This window comes from Lingula anatina, chromosome 2, assembly GCF_051362555.1.
Source record: "Lingula anatina isolate TDL-2025a chromosome 2, LinAna3.0, whole genome shotgun sequence".
In the NCBI taxonomy this organism is placed as follows: Eukaryota; Metazoa; Brachiopoda; class Lingulata; order Lingulida; family Lingulidae; genus Lingula; species Lingula anatina.
Window position 1 is genome coordinate 24,112,251 of NC_141768.1, and position 11,455 is coordinate 24,123,705.

The 11,455-nt window shown below is 37.4% G+C and overlaps 1 protein-coding gene across 1 annotated transcript; it reads left to right on the forward strand.

Annotated features, from left to right (window-relative positions):
• Positions 1 to 3,032: 3,032 nt before the first annotated feature.
• LOC106155375 (uncharacterized) lies at positions 3,033 to 10,830 on the forward strand. Its single transcript, XM_087004686.1, has 8 exons — positions 3,033 to 3,458; positions 6,659 to 6,862; positions 7,205 to 7,346; positions 8,454 to 8,495; positions 8,802 to 9,167; positions 9,435 to 9,491; positions 9,795 to 9,842; positions 10,019 to 10,830. Exons 1-8 carry the CDS (start codon positions 3,446 to 3,448, stop codon positions 10,026 to 10,028), a joined length of 882 nt encoding a protein of 293 aa, XP_086860812.1. The 5' UTR covers positions 3,033 to 3,445; the 3' UTR covers positions 10,029 to 10,830.
• Positions 10,831 to 11,455: the final 625 nt, after the last annotated feature.

Here is an 11,455-nt window from a genome sequence, read left to right on the forward strand (position 1 = left end):
GAATTCAACCTACACTCTAGAGATTGCGTCTTCCCACTCAACTGTTTCAACATCAGTAAGGTTTCGGCTTCAACAAGGAACTTACACCTTAAGTCAGTATTAAGATTGAATACAAATTTTGCATACTCTACCTCTAAACACCATTTTGCTCCTGTTATTGGTATGTGTTCCTCCTTGCCGTGTGTGCAGATTGTCAGAGTAACAAACCCTGTCATTTCGAACTGTTATATCTTGAACTTATAGATTTAAAGTAGCATCACTAAAATCGTGAATGTTAATGAGGGGCAAATCACAAGTCATATTTTCCTTGCAAACTCTTTCCCATCGGGTGGGCATAAGAGTCTTTAAAAAATGAGAAAAAGAACACCGAAATTCATATTGCGAAAACAGAAAAATGTCCATCATGATTCAATAACCTTTTATTTTTTAAATATGGCACATTTTGTAACATTAAGAAACCATAGTTCTAGATCGAAAAGCACGAAGTAAGTGCTTCGGCGTTTCACGCAAATTCTTTGGATTACAAACAGAACATTGTAATAATATATTTATGAATTCAGACGTAACGTAAGAAAAATGTTCTCGAGTGACCTTAATGGTATAAACTACTACTCAGTCGTGACTGAAAATGTAGTCGTCAACAAGATAAACATTGGGTGGGGCAGTCTGAAAGAAGAAGCTCATCATACAAAAGACTACCAAAGTCTGCCATTGCATATTCGGATCATCGTTTTTTTATTTAAGGTCACGTGGCTGGTATAAAATTTATTGACTGTCCGTTGCATTTTATATCCATCTGTAACATTAAAAAATATGTGTTTGTAGAACCAGTTTTCTGCCTACTGGAAACTCCACAAGCAATAAGTCGTCTAAAGGAACCAATTAACAGACAAAATGCACAGATGTTCGCTTCAGATTGCTAGAATGGAAAATTGAATTGCATTTGTCCTGTGAGATGACTTGTGAAACTTGGTCACACGAGAGTGCTATCTTCAGTTGTTATAGTCTTAAACTTTGTCCACTCAGCTTCACAAATTGATTATTGATATGACTTTACACGCTGATGAACAGACTGCACGGGAGCGCCGTTGAACCATACTGACGAAATATTCATGTCATTCATATTTTTACGATAATAAATAGCGTGCGAGTAAACAACATAGTCTAAACCTTTCATTTCGGCCACGTCTTTCGGTTATGTCCTGAATTTGAAACTCGTGGACCATTTTATAAGGGATTTACCATTGATCATCCGTATGGAGCATGGGATGCGGAGGGTCTATCAATTTCAGGGCACTTTATAAATCTTTAAGATTCATCTTGCTGTTTAAGACATGTTAATTATCTCCTCGGGCTGAATATATGTTGCTCTAATTTACCAACTGTCCATCGTACTGGCAGGATCGGTCCAACTTTGCGGGGGATTGTCGCTTGAGTGCAATCATTGGAATCGGGTTAATTTTCTGAAACGCCTCCTCCAGCAGCTAATAGAGCAAGTATTGTTTGCTGATTAAGCTAATTCCACTGATGGCACCTTAGCGAAAATCACCTGAAGAGTTGGACCGACCCAGCTAGTACGATGTGTTAATCTGAATTCGCCCTAACAATCTCAACCCATCTGTACTCCATCTGACACTGGTCCCATGTGACACACTACCCCATCTGATACTCATCCCACATGACACACAACCCCATTTGACACTCTCATCCCACCTGAAAGCCCAATATCACCATTCTCTTGACACCTCAACTCACATGACACAATTTTACATGTAAAACTATATGTGTTTTGACTTCTCGACCCATCTGTCACACTATTCTGCCTGGAATTTTTCCCACGTGGCCTAGGGATGTTGCATTCTTAAACAAGGCAATAAAGCCTCAAATGTACAGACATAAAGAAGGGAAAATATGCCCATTTTCAACACTTTTTTACATAATGCAAAATAACCAATTTACTATGATTTTTATATGGCCAACTAACAAAATTGTCGAGTTGGGAAAAATACCAATATGCTGAAAAAAAAAAAAACGAAAAAACAGCATAACTTTTGGAAAAAATGGTCTGTTCAAGCTGATTTTCTAACTTGACCTGTATTTTATGAATATTCATCAGTTCTGTCATTTTGAAGACAAAAGGTAAAACGGGTTTCATTTTATTTATATAACACTAAAAGTGCACAGCGACGACGACAGACACAGGCCACGGCTATATGTACAGACACATCTGTGTCTGCACATAACCAGCTACTCCTATCTCAGCACAGGAGAGCGAAAACTACAGAAAATGAGCTATAATGACTATAATGCCTTGACTGAGATCACGATATGGCACGGTGCTGCATCCGACTGCAATTAATATTGTGATGTTATTGGTGTGACTCAAAGATTTCGCTGTATAAATCACAGCACTCACATTGCGATACGGCGGTTTAAATTTTCTCACTTTCTTGCATTTTTTTTTTTTTTTTTTTTTTGCATCTGGTTGCCGCCGTTGTAAAATGTTTTGTCATTTTTTCGTCAACTTTTTCGTGAAACTGTAAATCGTCAATTGTAAATGCTAATCTAACAGTATTCATCAGACTTCCCTTCCAGCCAGGCCCCCAAACCCAAGGCCTTAGTCCGGTTGAAACAGATGCTCTACAGAACCAGGGATTTTCCTGGATTATTATCAAACAACGTAAATTAATTCCATCGTCCAAATATCCATTCACACCAATATTCCCCAATATCCCATTTTCTTCACCTCAAGAATCTGTTCACTGCAGTATGATGTAGAACTATCGTTCTTGTCTTTTCAGTCATAAGCTGATACATGTGCACAGAATATTTTCGCAAAATAATAAATAAATAAACATATGAATTATTTTATTTGACAAAACGAATATGAAAGCAAAGCACATTGTCCTTATTCTCACGTACAATGATAAGTTGGTGAATCAAAGCATATACACAGAAGCGGAATTATTTATTATGATGAGAACAAATGCAGGTCGTGTATTCAATATCATCACATTTCCATACTAACGTTAGTACCTTTGTATATGAATACATTCCGGACATGGTGTCTTTGACTTGTCAAGTATTCATTGTGGAGACCGGCTGTTTTATGACGATCGACCACAACTTCTAAACAGCAATTGTACCGTCACCGAACAATTGCAGGTGGTGCCATCGCGAAGTAATCAAAACTCACCCGTAGGGTGTGGGGTGACCTGACGCATGGGTATTTTGAATGTCGAAATTGATGCTCAGTGGATTTTTTTTTCTCGTTGCAATTACTGTTCCTCGTGTAATCCGATAAGAGGAGTAGCCGATGAAGTTGACATGATGTGCAGGTTTTAAGTTTTTTTGCCGTTTTTCTAAGAGGTAACAATTGACAGAGTGAGAAACCGGCGCGTCCAGGAGGATATCACACCTGTCTGACTAGTGATAGAGCAGTAACATGGCGGATGCAGGTAATACGATAAATGCGGCTTATTCGGCACGACAGATCAGTAAAATTATCGACAAAGCTGAAATATGAAAATACTTGGCTATTAAAGCATAGCACGTTATTTTTTTGTATGGTAAGCTTTACTGATACAAGTTCTAATATTACAGGAGATATGGCTCAGGCACGCATATTTTGCGTGGTACAAAATAAGTACAGGTACATTTATATGAATGTAGATAATAAATACAACAAAAGGTGACATATACAGCGTGTATTCAGTGTGGCGGTAGTCTGAAATAGATTTGCATTTATTCCCTTACGAAACATATTAGGCCTATCGTATAATTGGAGGTATCTCCGTCAACCTGCCTTAGTTTTTGTATCATTCGTTGACATTTGAGTCGCCATCAAAACCTGGTCGTAACGCAACACTAGTGTAAATGAGTCCAGTTTTGTAGAAAGTGCATAATGATTGAAAATGAGGCCCATAATGTGCATGTGTATGATGGGTTCAAGGGTGGAACTAAGACCCCATTTCCATAGATTTTAGATCGATCTATCCCTGTGGGGAATCTCACTAGATTTCTGTCAGCTTAGCCGGCTTAAGCGTCTGTCCCGCCTACTGAAAGCTGTAAGGGGGTAAGGGGTAATTAACTATGATGCGCGCTCGGCTGACTGCAATTTAACGTGAACTCCCAGGGAGTTAGGTCGATCTAAATCTTAATCTCTGGATCGATCTAAATCTCTGGGAATACACCCTAAAACTAACAGTTTGAATGAGTAGCTGTAGATAAATTTTGCCAGAGCCTGACGATTTCATAGGGGAATTAGTTTTCTATCTGAAAAATGTGGACCTTTTTATGACCCAAGTCGATAAATGGAACAATCTAGTTCAAATATGGATTAACATCGGGCCTTTTCCGACCAAAACAGCGGTGTTTTCGAATCCTCTAACCCCCAGGATACGGGTCTGTACGTAGCTGTGTTACTGAGGCAACATTACAGTAGGTTTAACTTGTAGGTGGGCAGTTCCTCAAGTCGAACTCTACCTTCGGCATATTTAACTGTTATAGTGAGTGTAAGGCCCCATTCAGAATAGGGGACTAACTAGTCTGAGGGTCAAATAAGGCGACCCACAACAAATCTTGCCGTCTAATCTGCTAATAGACACTGAATAGATATCCTGAGGGGAAGTTTTCAAGTGGGTCGGCCATGTTTGGCTCTTGGACTAGTTAGTCCCCTGTTCTGAATGGGGCCTAAGTCCGCCTATTGGGCAAGAACAAGCAATAGTTGACTGAGTGGTTTCTTCTTAGTTTTTATTTATTTCAATCAAACACACAGCCCATTTATCATTTATTAAAGACTGAGGTGACGCCCAGGAGCTAATTAAATAAGAGCATCTCGGTCACATTTAGTTGGCCTATAGGCCTACGTTAAGAATACTGTACAGCATTGAGTATTAATGACCACCATATTTTCAGCAGTGTATCAAACACAGTATATTTAGCTGTATATTTAACCAAGTTAAGTCAATATTTCATCAAAAAATAAGACAAAAGTGAGTCAAGATGATACAAAACAAATATATCTTCAGGTAAAACATTTGTAATCCCACATTTGAGTTAAAAAGTTGAAATCATTACAAATTGTCTGTTTTGAAAGCACAATTTAATAATCATTAATAAAATGTAACTATGTATATTTTTGGCATTTTCACAAACAATAAAATGCGCGTACATGTATTTTTTCAGTTTAATATGTACAAATGTAGTTCAGATGACAGAAGAAATACTAAAAATGAAATAAATTGATAAATAAATACTGTGATAAAACCGGGCGAAGGGCCAAACGTGAAGGTGTGACTGTGATATCCCTTCTTCTTCTAAACTAGGGTAGTCTTTCATAAACACTACTAGGATAACCTTTCATAAATTTAATGTTTTGTATATGGGTTTAAATCTTTCAAAGCCATAAATCATGTCTTTTTATGGAAGCGTCAACATTGTATCCTGCAGTCACAGTGTAGATGGACTTTGATGCAGCTCCACCCAATAACAATACATTTGATCTAGAAATTGATTTGGGTCAGTTACTCTGTTTTTCGCCTAGACAAATAAAGAAGAAATAAAACAGTTAAACACTGGCACCTGCAGCTATTTCACACGCCCAAACACTTTTCTTTGAATGAAGGATGCTGCTGGCAAATTGAGGTCTATGTTGTATCTTACATATGTGTCTTATCCATGGGACAAACAGAACGCGGACAATGGAGGGTGTCACTTCTGTTATAGAAAAAATTACAATTGCACATTGCTCAGTAACAACAGAATAATTTAAAGTTATATTGTATTCTTTTCGTAGACTGCCATTAGCTAAAATTGTGCCTTATGGCTAAGGGTTGGTCGTGACAGGTCACGGCTTTGCCAAGATCGCTTGTGGTAAACCATTTTTTGAGAGAAGAATTCTTGCACCACCTTAAGCACATTATAACGCTATACCAACTTAGTTAAAATTAATGAAATTCCCTCACGTCAACATTTAATACATGTCGAAAGCCCTTATTGACCTACATATAAAATCAACACACATCTTCAACTATCATATTTCATACACGTTATTTTTATATAGCTCTGTTTTTGAAGAAGTGTGCGTAAAGGTATTTCCATATATTGATACTCAAATCCCACGAAATTACATTACGGATCGCAAAAAGTGCCCCCCCCCCTAATTTCGAAACAGAGCAAAATATGATTATATTTGAAATAAAACAGCGAAGATCTCTATGGCACGAATTGTGATCGTGTTTAATTATGATATTTTCAATGCCTTAGTGCCCCGTGTTGCTTTCACTCAATTCATTCATTAATTCAATAACTGCACCCAAAAGTGTTTTCTTTTTTGTCAATTTTTGGAAATTATGATCCGACAAATGAAGTAAAAACATGGTACACTAGTACGAGTTTTTTTATAGAAGCATTTCGCCTCTTGTTCTTAAAAAAAAGAAAGAAAGAAAAAAAACATGACCTATATTTTTATTGCATTATTCTTACGATAACTGATTTATGAACATTTCGCGAAATTTTAATGTCAATCCAGAAGTTAAAGAAAAGATTGACGTGAATTATTACAACAACAACAACAACAAAAAGCTGTTGCTTAAAATCAAAACAGGTTGACAATAAGTCGATGTTTCAAAACTGATCAGCACTGTTTCTTTTTCAGGGAAGTGTCCTAAACTGAACAATTTCACTCAGAACCCTATCATTGTCACACTATCAAATCAGTATGAACTTAGGCTGGACAATTATGAGAGGACACGGCAGACGAAGGTCGGGGTGAGCTGCGTAGACGGGATATACCTGCACGGCCCGAGTCAGGTGACATGTCAGAATAACCTGCAGTGGGATGGGACCCCCTCTTGTCGAGGTAACCCCTGCGCGTGCTTGCTTGTGCGCTTTCAGGAGTGCCTGAATGTAAAAATTTCAGGAATGTAAAAAAAAAAAAAAAAAAAAAAAAAAAAAAGAGAGAGAGAAAGAATGAAGTGGCTTTTAATTGACATGTCATAGTTTTTTTGTGGATGAACACCTGAATGTTTAATACTTAAATTTAAATAGTAGCCTACCGAAATGAAATGTATTGTATTGTATGAATTTGACGTTTAATCTTTTCTCAATCAAATCTAACTTTGCTCATTCATTATGCATACATGCATTGATATTAAGTCTGGACTTTGAATCATATCTACACTTTTCTATTTGTCGTCCTCAGCTACCCCAATTCCCGTAGACCCCGGTCTGACTCAGGAGCAGTTAATCATCATAGGTGTCTCCGTGGGCGTGGGGGTCATACTGTTGGTACTGATGATAGTCCTGATTGTTTGTTTTAAAAGGAAAGAAAAGCAAACAACAAGGTACTTTTTCAGTCCAGTTATAATTGACATTGTAGAAATATACCATATAATATAAGGTACACGTATTAATATTAATATAGTATTAATATTGAATAACTGAGCTGCACTCGGTAATGGGGTAGGGAGGGGGCATTGATGTTATAAATGTTATAGTTGTGGAACAATGGCAGCTGATCACTGCATTGTTTGTAAGATCGCGTTCAGATTCAAAAATCTACAAGCTGAATCGATCCAACTCTGCTGGAGATTCTCGCTAAAATGCATTCAGTGTAATCAGCTTTATTGACACGCCTCCCTGAGTAACTGGATTTATTAGTTAATTACCCCCCTAGCATCTCGAGGAGGGGTGTTGGGCATTTAAGCCGATTATAGTGATGGCACTTATAGAGAACCTCCCGCAGAGTTGGATCGATCCAGCTTGTACGATGGGTTTATCTGAACGCTCCCTGTGTAACCAACAGTTAATAGGAAAAAGGAAGATGGCCATAATTTCAAACCAAAGAAACGGAGTACTAACTTACATCTAGGACTCACCGAATTAGCTTACATGTAGCAAACAATACTATGTACAGAGTAAAAGAAGCTCTAGGTTTTTAATAGGTCAGTTTGTGTTTTTCGTTTTAACAAGATTACAGGGCCTACATATGATGGAACGCAACTGTTGGAATTCGAAAAAATATCCGTATAACAGTAGAATAAATGAAACGCTATTGATACATGTATAAGGCTTGAGTTACGTAAAGATAAATACGAAAAAGTCATGATTCAGTATAGTAAGGAAATTGCTCATGCTACTTATAAACCAAATGAAGTCATGCGGTAGCAGTAAGCACTTCATTTACATTGCTCTTGTAAATAATTGACACGTGACGCATAAATGACGCTTGGGCGTTTCCTTTTACATCGTAGATGAATTATATATGTACTAGAAATAGCTGCAAAGAAATTAGTCTCAGCGTCACCACGAAATGAGCATTAATGATCTCGTATGACGCTAAATTAAGATGACAAACATTATGAAACGAAACACTCCTTTTACTTATTTCTGTCGATTTTTAGTTATTTCTGACGACATTTTTAAATGACATTATCACGTTCTATTCACAGGTACAGGGATTCTGCAGAAGATGAGGATGAGAATGTAGGATGGTGGGTATCATGTCTGGTGCTCTCTTTAAAATAGAGGCTTTATAGAGGCTTCAATAAATATGAGAAATATAAATACACGTATGAATAATGAATGAGCAAACGAACAAACAGATAATAATAATAATGAATTATCTTTATTATTGGCGTCACCTAATATTAAAATGATGGACCTACCTTTTATACTGTGACATGTTCACTTGTTTTCAACAAATTGTAAGGTAATTAAATTTTGAATTTCACCAATAATACAATTCAAGCTCCCGTGGAAAGATAGATTAAAATAAATTCCTCGGGTTCTTTCTGCAGGCCATATACACACACATGGGTCAGTCGGACATCAGGTCTCTCCCCTAGATCAGATCCCTACCCAAACTCCATTCCCATGGCAACCAAGCCCTACCCTTGGCGGGAGCCTCCCCCCACCTACTTCAACAACAAGGGGTTTTCTTCCGTAGAAGATGACGCCCCTTCTTACCCAGGGGTGCACAACTTTGAGCGCTACGACTCCAGTCGACGCAACCCAAGTTCAGAATACCGAGGTGGCTACAGCACTTACCCACCTCGCCCGACAGACGCCAGCATTCATCGCAAAGTTACAGAAAACGAATGGGAGGAGCTTGAAGACTTTTACGGCGCTAATTTTTCCGAAAGTGCGTCTCGTCGCACCCCCAGGTAATTTAAACTAGCGTTTCACAAAAGATATTGAGTACTAAATTATGTTCCACAGAAAACGCCGTGAAGTATGAATTTATAATTTTTGAGTTATTAAAATCTCGAGTCACCTGGCGCATTTAGATCTGATACGTTGTGAACATCACAGAAACTTTGAAGAACGTTAGAGTTTTGCCTAACTTATTTTAATGACAACCGATTACCAAGGAGACAAATATATATTAGCAACACGTCAAATTAGTGAAGCCCATTACTAATTTTTTGTAGCCGTAGTATGCATGAATACATCCCTTGGCAGCTGCAGTTTGACCATTTCAACAGAACGTAAGTAATCTTTGCAGATCTACAATCAACAACAGAAAGAGGTAGTTAAGCGTTGGTCAGACTTTTATCAAGGTTTGCCTTGATGACCCCCCCCCCCCCCCCCCCCGATCCAGATGGGTCTCAAATGTGAGTGATATTTAACGCGCTTTATTATGACAATGGTCCCCCGCCTTTCACACAAAAATTACTTAATTGGTTAGATTAATCGTCTTGTTATAATAATTTTTTACAAAGAACAGGCAAATTTATCTTCAGTTCTACACGTTCACTTTTTCACACATTTTAATTGCTTTTACTCTGCAGTGATAACCACTGGATTCCAAGACCGAAGACATCACCGCGTCCCAATAGGTGTGTGCACTTGTTCTAACATGAAAGTTGTAGGACTTGGCAGTTTTAAGTGTTTAACATGTTGAAAATAGAGACGTAAATGGGGGCAAAAAACTGTGATATAAGGAACACACCAAGATCTTCTATTTTATGTATAATTTTACAAATCATCAAATGTATCTCTATATCTATTTTAGGTATTTTTGATATGCTGCATCATACATAATTTCCGTGGTTTGTGACGTCATGGCAGTCGTGACAGTGTAGGCGATATAGCCCGAAAGATGTTGATTACCTGAAAACCAACGCAATGATGATAAATATAGAAATATACATGCCTACTGGTGTCTTCAATATGTATCATAGAGCAGCACAGCAGATATCGACCGAATTAAGGTTGAAACTGTGCCCATCAGAATGAGATAAACGCAATTTCGTTAGATGATTTTTGTTATAGATTTTGGAGTTTGTACTTGTTTTGTTAAATCCACTTATTATTATTGATATTTTAAAATAGCACTTCACATTATACCATTGGTCGCCAGGTTCCTTATGTACATTGATATGGCGCAACAAAATAATTATCCCTACCATGTTCAAGTACATTGATAGAGTTATGCCATAAAAATCCACTGGTGCCATGTGTAATATGTTATCTTGTTTGAACGATTTGTCTATGTATATCGTAGATGCTGCATACCCTCTACCAGGGCGACAGATAGATTTTTTACAGATATTCACAAATATGTCTCTAGATAGATAGATAGATGGTCATTTTGGTGACTTAGAACCAAATGACCATTTATCTATCTAGAGACATATATGTGAATATCTGTAAAAATCTATCAGTCGGTCTGGTAGAGGGTAGATGCCGAATACAATGTTGAGTGTTTGATGGAAATTGCCAAAAAAAAAAAAAATATTCCCTGCATTTTTGTTACATGTATAGCACATACCTACATGTATTTCCATTTTGTCTTTAATAAAAGATCATAATTCAGATATATAATGGATGCATTTTAGTATATAACAGCAATCGAGTGACATGTATCAGGAACTGGCCATGGGACAGGAAGAAAACGGCCTCGCTTATGCCCATTCGGCACGCGATAAGTTCGGCTGATGTTTGGTATTCCTCCTTATTACGCCTACCCTGTTTTGAAAATTCTTAAACCTTCCATGAGAATGTTGCTTATTTCTATCAACGTCGCAGTGTCAGAAAAGGGATTTAATTTGGTTAACCCGCTTATCATTCATACAATTAGAACGGAAACCTGTAAATCGGATTACCTGTAAATATCACCGGGAATTTATATAACTGGTAAGATGTGCTGTGATACACTGGGGACATATTTCCCTATCTCCCGATTCAGACTAAAAATATCCCTTTCCCTTTTTCCTTCCGTCAGAACATGCGGTGACTTCATTCACGACATAGTTTGTTTAGAACTTGGTTATTGAAATGGCAAAAAAAAAAAAAAAAAAAAAAAAAAAAAAAAAAAAAAAAAAACTTAATCCATGTGCAGGGACGGGTCGAGCGATGATTCATGAGTAAGAAAAAAATACTTTTTTTCTCGACCTACAAGTACTAGATACACGTTTAAACCTGGCATAAAAATCATACCATTTTACTT